This window comes from Caloenas nicobarica, chromosome 5 (assembly GCF_036013445.1).
Source record: "Caloenas nicobarica isolate bCalNic1 chromosome 5, bCalNic1.hap1, whole genome shotgun sequence".
Classification (NCBI taxonomy): domain Eukaryota; kingdom Metazoa; phylum Chordata; class Aves; order Columbiformes; family Columbidae; genus Caloenas; species Caloenas nicobarica.
Genome location: NC_088249.1, coordinates 28234214 through 28254567, shown reverse-complemented (window position 1 = coordinate 28254567; position 20354 = coordinate 28234214). Strand labels below are relative to the sequence as shown.

The 20354-nt window shown below is 36.8% G+C and overlaps 1 protein-coding gene across 4 annotated transcripts in view; it reads left to right on the top strand.

Annotated features, from left to right (window-relative positions):
• AKAP6 (A-kinase anchoring protein 6) overlaps window positions 1-20354 on the top strand; it is a 233361-nt gene that overhangs the window by 133369 nt on the left and 79638 nt on the right. For all 4 annotated transcript variants that reach the window (XM_065635372.1, XM_065635371.1, XM_065635373.1 and 1 more), the window contains 2 exons: window positions 9520-9668; window positions 15380-15500. In XM_065635372.1, the coding sequence (XP_065491444.1) occupies window positions 9520-9668; window positions 15380-15500 (270 nt within the window). The remainder of the gene's footprint in view (window positions 1-9519; window positions 9669-15379; window positions 15501-20354) is intronic.

The following is a 20354-nucleotide window of genomic DNA, read 5'->3' as shown; positions in this document are numbered from 1 at the left end:
ATTTTAGGTAATGCTTTAATAGTATGCAAATTGCAATGAAGTCAGCAGTGGCAAAGCTGACCTCTCAGCAATGCAAATATTTTATGTTTAAAACAGTTATCTTTTTACAGTTCCCTCTACCTCAGTAGGTGTCAGGTGCTTCAAGAGGCTCCTCATCTGAGGATCATAAATAAACTCAAAGGCGCAGCCGTCTCTGCCTGCTTTTTATACATGGCAAGGCAGTTGTACAAATCAACATATTAAGCTATATGTTTTGCTGTTGATACAAGAATTACTAATATTTTTACTAATAATATTTTTTAAAATTTCCTCAGAATTATTCTTTTAATCTTCTGTTACTAATCTTCCTCACACATATATATGGATAGGAAAAATAATGTGCAGATAAAAATACCTAGCCTGCGTTTCTCTGCTGTTATTAAATAAATTAATTAAGTAACGTGTAATTTTTATCCTTCTTCATAGTCTTCATATTCTTACTTAATCTTGCAATGGAGACAGAGTCCCGTGTTCATATTTGCACAATTTTATATCATTAATAGTTCAATATCTAAAATGTTGTTGAAAAAAAAGAGGAGAAGACATGATCCTAATTTTAAAACAAACAAACAAAATGCAAAACCAAACCACTTCCATTGTACAGTAAGAAAACATTTCCATCTCTAGGGGTGATATAATATCAAATATACTGTCTAGGCATGGAAAGAATCTGCTTCAATTTCAGAATAAGTCAAATAAGCATTCAGTGAGAATCTTTAAGATACACTCAGTCTAGGAGTTTGGACTTGAAAATGTTTGACACTATTGAGCCTCTCAAAGTATTTGACTCAAAATATTGAATCAAGAGGAGACTTCATCTCAAAACTTCTGCAATTTTGTGAGTTGGTATGTATAAGAAATTGTGGAACTATTTCTTAAACTTATATATACATTTCTAATGATTAGGTTAATAAATATGAAACGTTTCTCAAGCACATAGAAGTTTAAAATGGAGCTACTCAGAAAGAAAATCAAGCTGTTTATACACTACTTAAAATAATTACTATGTAACATGCTCAAAAATTATGTAATCTTACAGAAAAAAAAATTCATATTACATTGTCCTGTAATATGGCATCATCTTACTAATTTCTACATTTTATGTAGGTTCCTTTCAGTATAAATAACAGAATTATTAAAAAATCTCTGTTCATTAAAAGATATCAAAATATAAACCAGGAATACTATTACAGTGTGGTAAAATTAATTAAAAGTCAATATGTGTTACCAAAGTACCTTCAGATTCATACATTGCAAGTTTAAAGAAGTAAATAATTACCTTATATTTGCTTCCAAATGGCATTTTTCAATATAATAAATTCAGATTACTTGGAAGCCACTTTCTACAAGTAAGTCATCAGATTTCACTTCACTATAAGGCCGTGCAGCTCCTCACGATGAGAAAAGATATTTCTCCAAAATATGCACAAAGTAGATCTCCAAGAAAAATTTCCAAGGAAAAGGCCATAACATTTTTATATTAGCTCAGTCATGCCTTCCTGGGATGTGTTGGGTAGTTTTCCTTAGGAAGTATTGGTTTGCAAGACATACCTTCTCTCATTATTTTCAAATAGGAACGTACGTGTCAATCTGCTGCAGAGATGGGAGTGGAGGAATGTGCACCATCACTCTGGAATGTCTCTTGCACACGTGTGCTGTCCTGAATTCTGAACACTGGGACCTTTGACCTTAAGGGCATGGGCATTTTGAATGCCCAGCCCCACAGATCGAGCTGGGTACTCCACCTGTTCATGTGGTTTGGTACACAGGCCTTTTAGCTGAGCATGACTTTTGGAAATATCAGTGCTTTGGATGACAGGCAGACTCTTTAAAAATCTCTTTTTAAGCCACTTCATTCCTCTAAAAGTGCAAACAGAGAGAATGGTAGGAACAATCAGAAGTGTGCAAATAGTGGAGGTTTTAATTAAGTAAGATTAAGCTTACAATTTTAGCACATTGAGGAAAGACTTTCTGTGTCTGACTCATCTTTCCTCTTCTTGACTACTTGGGGACCTTGAGGCTAGCCAGAAAGACGTTCAGCTTTCTGTTTAAGTACAACACGTCTGTGTTCTAACCTCCTATAATAAAGTATTTTCTCTGCCAGACAAGGAAGAAACCAAGACAGAAGGTTGTGGTGATTAATTGTTACTTTAATAGGACAAATTCTTCTGGGCTTGTAAGAATGGGACTGTTTGGGCTTACAGTTCTTGCGGCAGGTGAAGAGTTGTCACCGAAGGAGCTGGAAGGCATGTAGCAGTTTTGATGAAATGTACTCTGTTATGTTATGGGTTCGGCAGGATCTGCATCCTTCTTAATTTGTGTATTCTGCCTGGTTTTAGCAATTCTGTCACAGAATCACGGAAAGGTTGGAGTTGGAAGGGACCCTATCTAGTCCAACCCACCTGCTAAAGCAGGCTCACCTAGAGTAGATTGCACAGGAAGGCATACAGGCAGGTTTTGAATGTCTCCAGAGAAGGAGACTCCACAACTTCTCTGGGCAGCCTGTTCCAGGGCTCTGTCACCCTCAAGGTAAGGAAGTTTCTCCTCATATTCAGGTGGAACCTCCTATGCTTCAGTCTGTGCCTGTTGCTCCTCATCCTATCTTTGGGCACCACTGAAGAGTCTGGTTCCATCCTTTTGACACCCACCCTTGAGATATTTCTAAGCATTGATAAGATCCCCTCTCAGCCTTTTCTTCTCCAGGCTGAACAGACCCAGGTCTCTCAGTCTTTCCTCATAAGAAAGATACTCCTGATCCCTAATCATCTTTGTAGCTCTCCACTGGACTCCCTCCAGTAATTCTTTGTCCTTCTTAGACTGGGGAGCCCAGAACTGGAGCCAGTACTCCAGATGTGGCCTCACCAGGGCAGAGTAGAGGGGGAAGATAACCTCCCTTGACCTGCTGGTCACACTCTCCTTAATGCACCCCAGAATACCATTGGCCTTCTTGGCCACAAGGGCACATTGTTGACTCATGGTCAACCTGTTGTCAGCCAGAACTCACAGGTCCCTCTCCCAGCCCTTTCTGTTGTCAGAGTAATCCTGTTCCCCCCAAGCCCTGATTATTACAAACCCTTCTTTTGTATCCTGCCTGTCACCCTCTTGTTCTGCAGGCTGGAGATGCAGCCTTACAAGACAAGAAAATTGGCAAAAGATACTGGCCATTGTTCAATTTCCATTCTCACAAGAACCCTTCACCTCACATTTTTGGGATGCTGTTGTCAGAAACTATTCACAGTCTTGGAAGACTCTGGAGGGGTTAATCCTTTCATAGTTTTCTTCAATGCTTTTTAGTATTTGTGATACAGGGAACTTCTCAGGGTACGTAGCTGAGATCTGTTTGATGCACAGGGCATGCCACACTCTTGTGTTGTATTTAATATTACACTGAACAGAACCAAAGACAGGGGACAGGCAGGAATTAGACACCAGAGGTCCAGATTTTAAATTAACAGCATGATCAGAACACCTCCATGGATTTGGTCAGACAACGCTGCTGAGGCCATGCTACTGATTGCATTTGCACTCCACAGTCCTGAAGTCACAGGTCATGTTCCTAATCTTTATAACAGAACAGCAAAAAAGCTATGTATTTCTGAAAACCAAGGGAAACCCTGCAAAGAGGTATTGCTGTTATTTACTTGCTTTCCCCCCGCCCCCACGTTATTTCTGATGGCTCTGGGAACTGCCTGAAATTCTGCTCACTATGACACAGCCCTACTCTATCTAAAATTTCATTTTATGGCTCTTGTGGACGGACTTAAAATTCACTATGCTGTTACTGCTCTTACTTAAATTCTAAGATGTGTTTAAGTACCTTAATAAGTAAGAATTTTGTTGCCTTGTAATTTTACTCATTCTATGTGGAGGTTTCCTGTCGTTGTGATCATTTTAGTACACTGAAAACCAAAGTGATAAAGTTATTACCAATATAAAAGCATTTCTGAGATTTATGATGATAAAAACACTTTGCTAAGATTTAACCTGGTAACAAGCATGCCCTGATTAACAGAATTAATTTCCTGCATGATCAAAGCACAGGGTGTCTTTTGTAATAGGACTATCAAATGTTCAGTTCTCAGTGAACACATTTTATGATACAGGATTATTTTTTAATCTGATTCAGGCCCAAAGAGAGTGTGCAAGATGAAGAATGGAAGAGGCAGGCGAGCCAAAAGCAGGAAGGGTAACAGAGTAAGAAAGAAGTAAACTACAGCAAGATTCCTGTTTTCATTAAGCGAGGGTGGGGAGGAAGTTACCACCCTGCTCCAGCAACAATAACAAAAGCCTATACTTAGGGTAGAAGCAGTACTTCCAAGAAGTCACTTGAAGTCCAAGAAGCCTAACGCTGCCTAGTGGTGGACTCCGTGATATTAAAGGTGTTTTCCAACATAAATGATTCTGTGATTCTGTCACACAATGACATTTAAAATGCTGGGATGACTTATTGGAAGTACTGCTTCTATCCTAAGTGTTTTCAGCAGGAGAAGACCTGTTGTCTGGCTGTGGGAATGGAGTGGTGGATGATCAAGTTTGTCTGTATAGGGTCTTTGCCTGCCAAAGAACTCTTTCTGTAAGCTACATCTCCATGGAAGATATTTTGAGCTGTGTACTCCTGAACATAATTTTATTCAGTAGCTGCATCTGTGGCAAAGCCAGGGTCTGTTTCATGTCCTGTAAGAAAACCTTCTCCACAACTTTATATGTGGAAAAATAGATGGAAAACTCTGACAGAAAGCAACAAAAAATGTCTGAGGGCACGGATGTGACCATATAAATGCTACTGTGAAAAACTTAATTCTGGTAAGAAATTACTCCAAATTTTATCTCTCAAGAAATTTGCCAATTACAAAGATATAAAGAGTGCCAAGCTGGGACATGCATCCTTTTAGAATGGTGCAGCTGAGTTTACACTTCTATAAAACATACATATAGGTGAGCCTTCTAAGTCTACATGCTACATAATGCCATCTGACCACCTCCTTTTTTGGCAGAAACTGAAATTTGTGCTTTAACTTGAGAGACAATGTTTTTATGTAGTTTAAGTTCAACTAATGGCAGAGGAACTGAACGACGTCTGTATTTTGTATGGAATTCTGTAGTAATTACAGTCGATACAGTGGTGGTATAGCTTTTCTACAACACTGTAGAGAAAGGATAATGCAAGATAGGATACTTTCATAAATCAAATTCAACTGAATGTATTATAATTTGTATATGTAAAACACAGAATAGTTTGCTTACAGTATCATAGTTCATAACAAAAGACTTGTGCTCCCTAGGAAACAGTGTCTGAAAATACTTTCCTTTCAACACCAATTCAGTGATATTTATTCTAGTACATTCCAATACAATAAATTTTTGCAGCAGAACAACACTAGTGCTGAGTTTTCATCTCCAATTTACATTGGTGTAAATTTTGAGTCTCTCATTTGACACTCTGTATACAATATAACTTTTCAATCTCCTTCCTCCCACAGTAACAGCCATTATCCCTTGTCTTGTCTTTCTCCACTTCGGAGTAAGGTCATTTTAACATGTAGGTCTAACAAGAAATACAATGTCTTTTCATTGATTTCTATTGTCACTGATTACCCCTTCATGTTATATAGTTATCTGTATAGTAAAGGACATTCTATGTTGTCATGCAAAGCCAGTCTTAAGGAACAGATTTTGCGCCACAGGCTCTTTCGGTTTATTTATAAGGTCTCGCTTTTTAGAAAATGAGCTTTCTGACAATAGCCTGGAAAATATTTACCATTATTAATCGATCACAGGAACTGAATATTTGGCACTAGTAAGGAATTTTTTCACTGTTTTTCCCCAGAGATTACTGGTTTTTCATAGTCTTGTTCAGAGATTGGATCCTCCAGGCTCAGGAAAATGAGAGCATTTTGTCATTTGATTATTGGAAATATCTCAGTTTAATTTACAATAGAATATTGTGAAGTCATACCATCCTGGTAGGACAGTGACTGTTAGAGAATCTGCAGAAGTGTGCAACCAGTCATCAACATCTTTATTGGGTTTTAACTGCAAAAATGGTCACTTAGAAGAGGACATGAAGTGGAAAACAACTGCTGTGTATTATTCCTTGACATTTTTTTCCATGTTCAGTTTTTCACAGATTCTGACTTGCCATATCCTCTTGCAAAAAAACCCAAAAAACCAAACAGACAAAAAACCCAAAACCCAAAACAACAAAAAACCCCACCAAAACCAAACCAAACATACAAAAAAACCAAACCAAAACAAAAAAGCCCACACACACAAAAACCAAAAAACCAAACACAAACCACAAAACCAAAATCACCCTGAATTCCATTTCTAAGATGGGGCACTAAGAGTAAAGGAATGATTGCTTCCCACCCAATTTCTATTTTATGTATTTGGGATGATGCATATCTCAGTAGACTTTCTCAGGATTTGCTAGATATCCATGTCCATAGAGGTGTGTTTGTGGTAGAGACTAAGTTTTTATAGTTGTGTTAAGTAACAAGAAAGCGTATGTAGGACAGTCTGAAAATGCACACTTAAAATAAGCTAGAAGGTAAAGTAAGTAGCTTTTCTATGTTTGATTAGCAATTAATAAAGTTGCTACTTTGTTCTGCCAGAATACTGCAAAACTTGGCTGTCATCACTGAAGATTTGGAGTTGAAAATAAACTGCAGTAGATTTATTGCATATCTGTGCTGTGTACTGTTTTCTAGATTGCGCCTTGTGCCTGTTCGTTCAGCTTCTGCAGAATGTAGATTTTTGAGAGTTAAGCTGATCAATAGCTACTTGAGGTCTTCAAAGCCTCTTTGGATTTGCAGTTCATATCAGTAGAACAGGGACAAAAAATGCTTAAGTACAACACTGAGATAGATGAATTCATACAGAAAAGAAATCGGAGAGATCCATCTGAAATTGCACTGCCTGAGTTGGAGTTGCTGGAAGCATTCGCAACAGTTGAAGATAGAAATTGGATTTAAAACCAAAAATAGTTGATTTATAGAGGGATCATGTTTCTGAGGTACAAGAACTGGGACACAATTGCTTGTATTCAGGATTCGTAGTGTGTGATATTGATGGAGTTCATAATCCTCAGTACAAGAGGGACTTATAGCTGTGAGGAAGAAATAGTGGATTCTCGTTCATTCTCCTCCATGTATTTACTTACCCTTTCCATCCTGTTTTTCCTTTCCCCTGCTATTTGATTTAATCCTCCTTTTTCTTCTCCCATTTTTCATATACAGTATATATATATATACATTTGCCTATTTAAAAATATTTTTGCAAGTGAACAAAGAACAAAAGATCTATGAAAAGCTGTTTATTTATTTTTCCTATTTCTTATTTAAAAAAAATATGGGGAGGAAATTAGAAAATGCAAAAAAAATGTGTATCTCAAGTATGGGGATAGTCGTGCTGTTTGGGATATAACGTGTTCATATAGTTTTAATTCATATGTGTGTTCAAATGGCTTTACACTGAAAGTATCATGTCACCATAACCAAAATAAAAACAATCAGTGAGTAACTGCTTTCTGGTAAGAATAAATTAAAATAACAAATTCATAGCCTTATGTGGACAGTACAAAATACTGGAAGATGCTGGAAGATTATCCTTACTAGTGAAAAATCCTTCCAAAAAAGAAATTTGATCAGGAAGCCCTGTATACTATGGGAGGGAATTATTTATCATCCTAAAGGAAAATGTACCTGGCGATGAAAGGGGAACAGGAAGGTGATGATGTTTGTTTATTTGCTTCTTTTCATCGTTTCTGAGCTATAAAAACAGCAGTTTTAATGATAGTTTCTGAAGGAGTATGTTTTGTAGCTTTCTCAAACCTTAATATTTTATTCTGACTGGACAGTCTCAACTAGTTAGTCTTGTATTTAGGTAATGTTTATTCATTGGTAACCCTGTGTAGTTTAATTTTCCACTATTTTAGACTAGGTGTGAAGGCCTTGTATTTCATTTATGTGCACACTACAAGACCTGCATGGTACACTTGGAATTTTTATCTTCTATATCCTTGGAAAATTGCTAGTATTTTTCGTTGTTTGTATTAATTTCTCCAAAACATATTGGGATTTACTGCCAAATATAAAAAATCTCACTGTCAGAAGCAACTGAGAGAGAAAGCTGTAAATGTTCGAAAGAGAAATTTTAAAAGGAAATGGAATTTCCAAATTAGCCACATCATTACTCAGGAATAAATTGCACCAAGGCAAGGCATAAGCAAATATATGTAACTGTTATTACCATAAGCATAAGACATTCCAGCCTTCCTTCAGACTTTCCCTACTGACATTCTTCAGTGCCAGTTTCTCTTTGCTTGCCTGCATTTTGCCTAGATTTTGCAGAATTCCCTTCTCCTCTCTTGCCCTTTCACCGCTTTCTCTTTACAGCTGCTGTTGTTCCATAGATTGGTAACCCTGTCATGCTGTCAGTAGCCAAGCAAACTCTTCACTTCCCTGCCTCCCGCAGTAGAAAATGCAAGAGTCCTCATACAAAATTTCCTGCATGCTTGTTGCATTTTCTTGCCATAGCACCAAATAGTTAAGCAGGCATTCTCTTCCTAATGGGAACAAAGAGTAGGTAGTTACACAAATGTAGCAGTTTTTGAAGCATTATCACAATTTGCAATGCATTTTTCTTTTGGTGAATCATATTAAAAGAAAACAATAGCGTATTGGTCCCAAAGTGCTTTTGAACTGACTCTGCCCTCTGTTCTTTGTCCTGTTCCTAGGGGCAAGTGTGGCAAACAGCAGATTTCATCCTTTTATCATCTGGTTCTCTGAACCTCAGAATCAAACTGATCACCACAGCTGCAATAAATAAAGTGTCTATTCAATAAGCTATGATGCCAAATATTATTCAACATTCTTCTGGCCAGGCACAGAGTCTGATAGAAAACAGCAAATCTCACTTATTGCCTTGTTCATGCAATCAAAATTGCTGAGTAAGCAGTGGACGCCAGATATGAGAAAACAGAATCTGAATAATACTGATTAGCTTGGTTTTGTTTGCACTTACTATTTAAAACAAAAATACCTGTAGCAATATGGCTTTCATAAATTATGAAGCACAGGCAATGTGTTAACGATGTCAGTCTTGAAGCCAGGAAGAGATGTAATTGTATTTATCTACCTGTGCTGTCATTATGTGTGATTTCTAACATCTTTTTCATTCATGCCCAGACATATTCATGCAGCATTTGATTGGGTGTACAGCTCATGGAATAAATGGAACATTCTCTGATAGAGACCTAAATAGTTCAGTTCTAGCATTTGGGAATGCACTGTACTTTTATCTGAATTAATGGTTCAACCTTTTTGACTGTCATGCAAGCAGAAAAATGATGGCGTGAATCATTTGGTTAAAACTGTTGCAGTCGAAAAGTATTTGTTTTAAATGCATTCTTTCTGAATGTAAAAAAAATTAAATAAATTCTGTTGTGGTTTTTTTTTTCTCTTTGTTTTCTTATTCTAGGCTGAGGTTCAGCTATGCTATCTGGAAGCACAAAGAGATGCTGTTGAACAGATGTCCTTAAAGCTGTACAGTGAACAATACAACAGTAGTAGCAAGCGAAAGGAAGAGTTTGCTGATATGTCAAAAGTTCACACAGTGGGAAGTAATGGGTAGGGAACCATTCTTTTTGTTGTTTTATTCTCACTGATCTGTATTTTTTTTTACATGATATACTTTTTCTTACTTCCGGTTAACCAGAATTTTTCTTCCTAGGCCAAGAGGCACGGAAAAACTCTCTATATTTATTTTTTCATATATGAATGTTAAAAATAATGGGTTCTGGATAATAGATCCAAATTATGGTTAGTTCATAGGACTACCTAACATTATCGAATAGCAATCTATTATTTTGATTTTAAAAAACATAATGTGCCCTTTTGCTTCAGGCTTTTCTCCTCCAATGGCTTCATGTCTTTTGGTTTCCAAGCATTCTTCCAAGGAAGCATCTTTGTAATGGATTAATACCTCTACAAGACAGTCATTCTACTAGTCACTAGGAAATATGAATGTGAAGCCATTAACTTATAGTTCACCACTTCGAACATCCCAGTTTTTTAACAAGAATGCTTTGATTTTAAGTGTTTTCCTTTGACTTGGTCTTCTCAGTCTGTTTTTTAATAAATGTAAACACACATGCCCCCCTCTCCCCCCCCCCACACATTATGTATCTAAGTGTACATATAAAAGCACTCTTTCTTAATAGTTTGAGCAAAGAACCTTGGACAAAGGAAGCACTGTGCTATGCCAAAATGAAGTCTTGCTGCCCCTCCCTTTTTCACAACCAAGAAAATTTGTAGTTCTCGTTTGAGATTTTTTCTTGAAGGTCTTTTGAAAACCATATCTTCTAACTTCTAGCTCCCTTAAATGAACATAAGAAAATACCAGTGAGTTCATAATAGTGTGGGGCAAAAGAAGTTTGAAGGAGCTAACTAGTGCTCATTATTTGGATACACCATCATCCTGATACAAGTTTTGTCATAACCAGTAAACACAGTAGAACTTTTGCCTGCAGTTTCCTATGTGAGGAAAGTCATTGACCAAGGTGTTTATGAGCTCTTTATCTTCAGAACTTCCTTTTCCAATTCTTAACTCAATGTTGAGGTCTCGGAAACACAGTTTTATTAAATTACTGACTGTAAAGATAAATGAGCCTTGTAAACATCCCCTCTTATTATACGGAAAGATGACTGTTTTAGAAAAGTTGATGTGGGCTAATTATGTAGGATTACTGAGATCTTGATTACATATGCAGAAATCTGTCAGATTCTCAAACACGCCAGTGCAGCTAGTGCCAACCATAAAAATAATTTGTTCAGAATTGGTCTGTATATGTATATAAATGTGCACTGGGGGCTACATGTTCAAAAACAGCTTCTAATTTTGCAACCATAGTTCAACGTGAGCAAGACTTAAGGTTGAAATTTTGGGGGGGATGTAAGACAGTGAGACATCAACAGACATTTGACTTTATTGAGGATAGGGGATATAAAGCTTTAAGCCTCATGGAAAAAATCCAGTTTGTAACTCTGCGTACCACATGTGTAAAGCAAATAGGCTCTTATATGCACTTGTTTTCACTTATAATTACACTCTTATTACTGGGAATGGTAATCTACTAGTGTTCCCTACCTTTTCTGTGCTGTGGCCACCTTTCTGGGCCCTTATGTCCATCCAGCCCCTAGTGGCTCAACAGTGGAATATCCACTCCAGGAGAACACCAGCTAGCCAGGCAGCAAGAGGTAACCAAGAGAGTTGAGAGCAGCTGTAAAATGTTACAGCAGATCTGGCTGGAGATGTTGCATTCCCAGGGAGGAATTTATAGAGGTACTATTGGGAGATATGGTTATGATATTTACAACACCATTACACAACATGAAGGACAGATCCTGGGATCCTGGCGTCACCTAATACGGAGCCTTCATGGATGAGGCTTTGAGATAACTGCATTAAAAGGGGCTTCAAGTATGCAGAATATAAGGCAGATTTAAAACTGCTAAGGTCAGAACTCTGTCTGATTTCTCCTATAGCCTCCTAATAAAAACATGTGTACAGAAAGGAATTCAAAAAAATGATGACCCAGAGGCTTGAATGAACTTTTTGTTTGGCTGAATTTTTTTGGTAGGCATACCAGTGTGTTTAGAGTATTTCTACATACCATGTGAGTTATGCCATCAAAGAAATAATACAAACTGGAAGTATGTGTTAAACATGGGGAAAAAGGCCGATGGAAATAGCTTCACATTCCTTTTTATTTATTAATGCCACAGACAAACTGGTTTTCTCATGAGAAAGGTGCTCATGAATTTTCATTCAAAATAATAAATTGATGTCCACATTTTAAGAAATATGTTTAGGGTTCAAGGGATTAGACATGCAACTCTGCATATCTGATTCCCTGTTTACCAAGATAAAATATACTTCTTAATGTCATTTTAGTTATTATGTAGCTAATGGTTTTAGCTTATTAACCAACAAACCGGTATTAGGGAAGCTGGAGTTACTTGTCCTTTAACTAATATTATGGCATTCTTGTTGGCAATGTTTGAGTAGTTTTAATAGAGAAATCTTTTTTTGCAATAAACAGATGACTTCATTTATTCTTTTTTAGTGATTAGTGGATTTGGATAATCAACCAAACTCAGGTATTTTCTATAGTTCTTGCATTTGTAACACATATCAGTATTTCAGAAGTTATGCTTTCCCTGATTCTGCCTCTGGCAAAATGAAAAAAATATCCGCTAAGCCCAGGAAAACTAGATTCTGAATAAAAAAGAAATATTCAATATACTACAGAAATACGGACAGGTACATTTTAATCTTAACCTCTCACTGATCATATAATTGCTGGATTTTCTGAACATCTTTTCGGTGGCTTAGTAACTTACATCCTCTTCCAAATAACAGCAATAAGTAGATCCATCCATTTAGAAGTGAGGTGTTTGTTTTAAAAACAAAACTTTCTTTTTTTAATCAGAGTTATTTTAGAACTATTAAAAATATTGCAATCAAATTAAACAACAACAACAAAGAAAAACACATAGATGATGACCTGTAGGCTGACTTCACTATCTTCAGGCTCAGGCAAATAACCGCCATAGATTGTTGGCTTAAAAATGCTCCCAGATGACTTTATTTTACAGCAGACAACCAAAAAAAGAGAATAGACACAGTATGTAAACTATGGGAGGAAAAAGTGCCCATTACATATCGCATTCCTTTCTGGGCTGTTTCCAGTGAATCATGTTTCTCTCACTCTCCGCTTTGTTTTGTTGTTTATAACTTTAGCTAGAAATCAAAATGTTATTTCCTAGTCCTATCTGGGTTTTATAAAGGTCAAAGAAAAGTGGGTTTGTGTGTCTTTAAAGTATTGATTCATTCTATTACACCAATAAAGACAAAATTGAACTGAAACTAAGATGTAGTTCTTTAGATGAAAAGAAGTTGTTTGGATCCAGAACATGTTCTGCCCATTATAGTAAAATCCCAGTCCACTTCCTGGTGCAGTTTCCAAAGGCATCCCATCCCATTCTGGCAGCAGCAGGTTACAAACATTAGATGTAGGCTTTGATTCCCATCATCTTCATATCGCGATTTAGATTTTCACTGGTACAAACCAGTCAAGTGCAATGGAATCCGTACTGATTTATGTGAAATTGTCCTGGTTTCAGCTGGGATAGGGTTAATTTTCTTCCTAGGAGCTAGTATAGCGCTGTGTTTTGGATTCAATATGAGAATAATGTTGGTAATACACTGATGTTTTCAGTTGTTGCTGAACAGTCAAGGACTTTTCAGCTTCCCATGGTTTCCTAACGAGGGGGTGCATAAAAAGATGGGAGGGGGCACAGCCAGGACAGCTGACCCAAACTGGCCAAAGGGATATTCTACACTGTATAACATCATGCTCAGTATATAAACTGGGGGAGTTGGCTGGGTGTGGGCAATCACTGCTCAGAGACAGGCTGGTGATGAGCAATTGCATTGTGCATCACTTGTTTTGTATATACTTTTTTTTTTAATATTATTTTATCTTTCTTTACTGTCCTATTAAATTGTCTTTATCCTAACCCACAAGATGCTCTCCCCCATCCCACCGAAGTGGAGGGAACAAGTGAGCGGCTGTGTGGCGCTTGATTGCCAGATGAAGTTAAGCCATGACAGAGATGAAATCTAGTCTCTGATACCATAAAACATATGTTTTAATAACTACCTGTCAGTTTTATCACTTGGGATAATATTTGGATAAGACAGAATGGAAAAGAAGGAGCAGTAGAAACTGAAGATACAGAATGGTTATACAGTTTTCTGAGGAAGGGATAAAGATTCAGTATCACTGCAAATACACCATTCAAAATGGAGTTCAGTTTTATTTTAGTTTCAGAATGATATCTGAGTAAAATACCTCCCGAAACAGGAGAAAAGCCCTGAACTCCAAATGAAACTATTATATTTCAACAATAGTAACTTGCCCTTTTATGCTTACTTTTCTTTGTAATAGCATCATTGCTTACCTTTTCAGGGCAGCAAGCAATTTTAAGTAAGTGCACCTCATAAATTATTGAGTAAAAGTATCCTAAGTACAGTGGATTAAACTAGAGAGTTACTTCAGAAGCAGGAATCAACACTTGTGCATTATACAAGACTTCCTTTGTTGTCAGCTCATTGAAAATAAAAATACAGAAGGCAAATGCTCTCTCCTCTCTTGCTTTCTTGCAGAAAGACAGTCCTACTTCTCACAACTTTATCTATAAGCTTCCAAAGTTGCCATGCATCTGGCACTCTAGTTAACAACAACTGAAACTGCGATAGTATTAATAACATTAAAAACATATCAATTTATTGTTTCTCTGTTGAAATACTGCTATTTTTAATGGCATTGCTAAAAGAAAGGTTAATAATTGCATAAATTAGCTTTAGTGGAACATGCACTATTGTTTGTTCAGTATGGGAGTGTTTTGAAATTACTGACAAGGCTTTTGTTAGTTCCAATTTTGCAAGTTTTAAAATCCTTTTCAAGGGGTATCTTTTTGACGAATGTGCAGTTTTTCAGCATGTACCTTCTGTCTTGTATCACAGTGTTTTAGAAAAATCTATGCTTTACTTATTCACCAGGCTTTCAATAGAGAATCACATTAATCCTTTTAAGCTCCTTATTCTAATGATTTATTTTGTTGAAAACCGTCGTGATCCTCCTTTGAATTTTAATGATTGCTGGCTATTCAAGGATTCATTGTTTTGACTTCCTGTCCTTACCTTTGTTTCTTACATGTCTGTAGGGAACACCTGTCTAATACTGTATCTGGCCTTAGTTCTCACTGGCTTACCATATTCACTCAAGCCTATCTTAAGGCGTTAAGTTGAAATGCTAGCTACTCATCCATGAAAATAAATGTAGGATATTTACAGAGATAGGCAGATAGACAGCAGAGGGATGGTTGAATGGATTGAGTCATTTTTCAATGAAAATAATATTTTTATATGAATTATATCAAGATGATTGTTGCAAAGTTTGCTCAATATAAAGTCAGCACTTTAGAAACCGTTGAACAACAACATCTATGGGGGATTTCTGTTTCAAAAATTTTGAAGAAAATGCAGTATGCCAACAGTTGTCAGGATTTGGCATCAGCCACTGAATTTAGGTCATGGCACTGGCTTAAATTGGATTTCAGTTTTCATTTTCATCCACTCTGTATAAATACAGAATGTCTCTTTAGAAATATAACTAGGAACATCATGAGTTTTCAAGAATATATTATCCTAATACAAGATTTTAACAACTACACAGTATTTATGCATAATACATTTTGTTCCTTATCTTCAGCCTTTTGGACTTTGATTCAGAATACCAGGAGCTCTGGGATTGGCTGATTGACATGGAATCCATCGTGATGGACAGCCATGACCTGATGATGTCAGAGGAGCAGCAGCAGCATCTTTACAAGGTTAGCGCTACCGTTACTGCCTTTACCTAGCTATAGAAGATCTGATTAGCTTGACAAGTCTTTCTCTCACAGGATATCGCTGCGTTCATTGTATGTATCATGGTGTCTATTAGAATTCCCTTCCCTGTCCCCAACCTCATTTCCATCCCCTGTGCGCTGACAGGCTGCACCGACATCATAATTGCAAGAAAGTTCCCTTTATCACATTCTATTTGGCGTAATTCTATAGAAGGACAAAGATTTGTCTTCAAGATGAATAGAAATAAATGAAACTGCATTAATAAATAGACTGAAACAAAATGAAGGAAAAAACCGAAATGGTAGCATTTAACAAAATGTGTTTTGATTGGAGCTTTCAGCTGGATTTTTATCCACCTTTCAGACCTCTTCTGGGAAGAAAGAAATTTGCCTTGATTTTGGTTTGCTGCTGCCAGAATACAGGACTCTTCCAATTTAATTTTTATGAGATATACACAAAGCAGACATTGACATGTTAAGTCATCATGCTTGCTTGTGATTTCAGCGAAATTATTTTGAATTTGCATATTGATTATAGGGTCTTCACTTAACACATACATGTATATACATACACACACACACATGCATGGTTTCTCTTATTTGTCATAGCAGCCTTAGCCCAGAAGCTTTACCACTTATTTAAAATAGACAGTACTTTCAAGAAGTTCCCCAAAAGCTGTGATTTGATGCTAAAATTGACTCAGGCTTCACTGTGTATTTGAGAAGCTGTAGTCTACAGGTCTGAGGGGCGGCGGGGGAAAGAAAGGAGGGGATTTCGACAGAAATATCAGACTGCAGTAAATCTTCCTCATTTAGGCAATTTTTATTGGAGTAATTCTGACAGTTGTCATCCTTGAATTGCTTTGAGCATATGGCATATTTCAAAGAGCAGATTGTGAATCATAAAAAATAAAATTAATAACTAACCACAGAATCAGCAACAGTATAATGACAAGAAACAACTACCCTCTAGCTTTTTTTTATTTCTTATTGAATAAATGGTACATTCAAGGTCAAATAGAAGTTGTTTTCTTTCTTCTATGATTGCATGATTTGATAATTTCTTAAATATAATTTATTTTTTCTTACTTGGCCAGCCTAATTTCTTAATGGTCTTCTTGCATTTTATTCTTTCTAATTTTACTCCTTTTATTGAAAAGACCCAGTAAGAGAGGGTTGTTACATGAGTTCAAATATGTTTATAAATGGAAATATAGTTCAGGTCCAACTTAGTTTAGGCTGCAAGTGAATTTATTTCAGTGGCCTCCATTTCTTGCTCTGACAATAATTTCTTATTTTTGCTAATGACTTCTTCCTAACTTTCTAAATTCTTGACTTAATCACACATTAACAGTCCTGGCTCTGGTTAGGCTCGGAAATAAACAATGTCAGAAATGGGTAAAAATTTCCTTGCGAATCTAAAATAAGGCGTTGTGGTTGTGCCTGTCTATATAAAACCTGCTTGTACCATGCCTAATCTAACCACTAGTTATAGTCCTATACTAAAAAAATCAAGAAACATAAATTTTAAGGAAACGATCCATCCATCAACATGAAAAGGAGCAAAGATTAAGCAGCCAGCCCAAGTGTTTTAGGTGCTATTTAGGATACTTCTCTTTCAGATATCGAAATGTAATCATTCAGAATAATTATAGATGGTAAGGCTGGGATAATAATGCATGGTGAGAAGAATAAAAGAGGGCAATAATTTAAGAATTAGTTTGCAGTACAGTGTGGCAGCAAAATGAGGAAGACTGTGTATTCAAAATGAGATGTAATAGTCTCTTAATTTTATGAAATTCTGTATTATGATAGGCATGACACTTCTGACAAGAGAAAGTTTGTGCCAGAGAGAGTAGCTGGGTCTGTAGTCTGTGCAGCATAGAAAAACCAGCACTGCTCCCAAAGCACAGGCAGCTTATTTGCTCTGCAGTTTCTACAGGGAGGGCTAATTAACAGAGCCCCTATCTGGTCACTGCAAAACCACTTGAATAAGGGTAGGAACAGACCACCTGCCTTCCCACTGTGAATATTAACTGCATATCCCCTTCCAGTGAAAGCAGCAAGCAAATTGTTAAGGACTGAAGGAAAGACTTAACTAGATTTGTGAAGGTTGGTTAAGAGATGACTAAGGAGCGTCCATAAAGCAGGAGGAGTATTTGCAGGTAATGTAAAAAGCTTAAGTGTATAGCATCAAGATCTATTAGCCTTTTAAAAAAACAACAAACAAACCCAAAAAAACCAAAACACCACCTCTCAAAGTGTGAAAGCCCCATAATTTCAGACGTTTAAAAGTAGACAAAAGAAAACATTAGCAAATGTAATTGAGGGAACAATTCTGCAGGAGCAAAGGGGAGATGAGATAAATCACTGGGTCTTTATCATCCTTATCACTAGATCTTTGTCATCCTTAATTTCAGGGGTTCATGTAACAATGAATCATGCCCTCAAAACCAGTATTAACAGTTCTATACAACTAGCCTAGTAAACCTCTCTTCTAATCAATAGTGACACCCTTTTTATTTGGAGGCTATTACACAGAGTGCTGGATGAGCTCCCAGCGAAGGGGCAGGAGCGCTGCCGACACCTCCCAGCGAACACAGCCCTGCTGGGCTGCAGGCAGAGAAACCTGTGAGGAGAAATGCGGGCAGCTGTTATTATCAGAATTCCTCAATGATGCGGGGTGTTACGAAAACACAGGTCTTGCTTTAGTTATTCTTTATCAGTTACAGCTTCAAATGTGAACCTGCTAATTGCACCCTCTGCATTTTGGTGGATTCTCCTAAGCCCGCAGATCCCCTTCTCAGTTATTGAGCTGACAAGTAATTGCACCTCAGAGCCAGCTCAGCAAGCCGCCTCGGCCAGCCAACCTGCTGGGGTATCGCTGTTACCACCAGTAATCATTGCCCCTAAGGAGTCTGTGAAGGAGAAGCAGCAATGATAAAACAGGTAAATCAGAAGGGAAAAGCATACATTAAAGAAGCATAACGTGATATATAAATGCTAAAATTGCACATGGGAAAGTAAAATGTATTTTCATGGTTAGACTATTTTCCCAGTACTCTGTTTTCAGATTTAATATAGATTTAAGTCAACTCTCAGCTTAATTTTGTTTTGTAATATTCTAGGAGCTTCCTAGTTTTTTATTAGGATCCGCATTATTTCTCTTTAACTGGGTTTTATTTTGCCCCTAATATAATAGGAACAGCACAGCCATATTTTTAAACTCTGAATATGTATGTATGACTTCCTTTAGATTTCCTATATTTTAGTGCAAAGATTTACAAAAAGAGAAAATTATTCTTTCTTACTTCCTTCCCATAGCCCTCAATGATTTCAGCTTTACAGTCTTCAACTAGCTAATGATTTTGAAAATCAACTAGTGTTTGATAAAATGACAGTCACGGAATGAATTGCTGACAGTTTATTTGTCCTCTAATGCTTTAGCTATTAACTAAGAAAAAATTAAAAGGAGCATTTCCATGTTTTTGGACTCTTGCTTCTTTGTACTGCTGTAATAGCTCAGTTTAATGCCAAATGTATCATGTTTATTTCATTTTAATCTACTGCATGTGAGCCTGATCTCATAAGCTTTAAGTACACAGAACTTGCACTGATTTCAGCTGTATTCATATGCCATTGCTGAAGGATCAAACCCAAAGAATTTAAACTCTGCTAATTAGTCCTTTAGTGGGAACTTGAGTAATTTGTACCTTGAATGTTCAAAACTGAAGCAAATCAGTATTTACCGGAACTATGGAGATTAGAAATGAGTATACTAGGCAGAAAAGTTAATGGTAATTCTTTCCATTTTCCTCAGAAGATTAATTGCAAAACTTAATTGTTTTAGATTAACTTCCATTTAAATAAGTACAGTATGATTGTTAAAACTGTTTATAAGTTCAGAATAAAATTAACTAACCACTTTAAAAGAAATTATATTTTTCTGTCTGATTACAAACAATGTATGGTGTTTTTAATACAAACTGTAAGTCTTGTACTAGTAAGTCTTCAGAAACGATGGTCATGATAGATGGAAAAAGACCCTTACTTAGTAGTGTGAAAATTTTGAAAGCATTTATTTGACACGGCTTTTGAACAGGTTAACTGCGGAAGCATTTCATCAAAGGGAAGCGGTTCACCGTATTAAATAACATGACAATACGCATCAAAAGCTAAGGATACCCTTCATAAAGAGTTGAGAGGGGGGAGGCACGTCTCCCAGCAGTTTTTGTTTCCCTCCTGGGAAGGTGCAGCCCGCTCTCTCCTCTGGGTGTGCTGCTGCTCCATCCAGCCGCCCGCCTGGCGCAGCGCGCTGTGGCCCCGAGTGGATCAAACAAACCCTGGTGAAAGTTTCCCTCATTTGCATCACTTCTAGACAGCCCTGTCGTACTCTTTGCTGACAGGAAATCACTGTCTTTGTCACCTTTTTTCAGTGATCTCCTTTTGGCAGAGATTGGCCATGTGACCAGGATTAATCACAACAACAGTTCTGGCTCAGAACTCAATGACATGTTTTCCTCAGCACTTCAATAATGGTGTAGAGGAGTCAGTAAGAAATGACTACATTAATTTCACAGTGAAAAGATAATTAACACTTAAGGACTAGTGCTATAACCTATGGAGCTATTATTCAAATTAAAACTAATTTATTGCAAACTTGTGAAAAAAAAATTAAAAAACCAACACAAAACACGCACAAAACCCCATGTCCTATAATGCAACTGTTAAAATAATCTTACTAGAGTTCCCAAGTTTAAAAAAAAGCCCAAACTATATTTAATGCAGCAATATAAATATATAAAAACTTAAACATTTGAAATTGGAGGCTGAAGT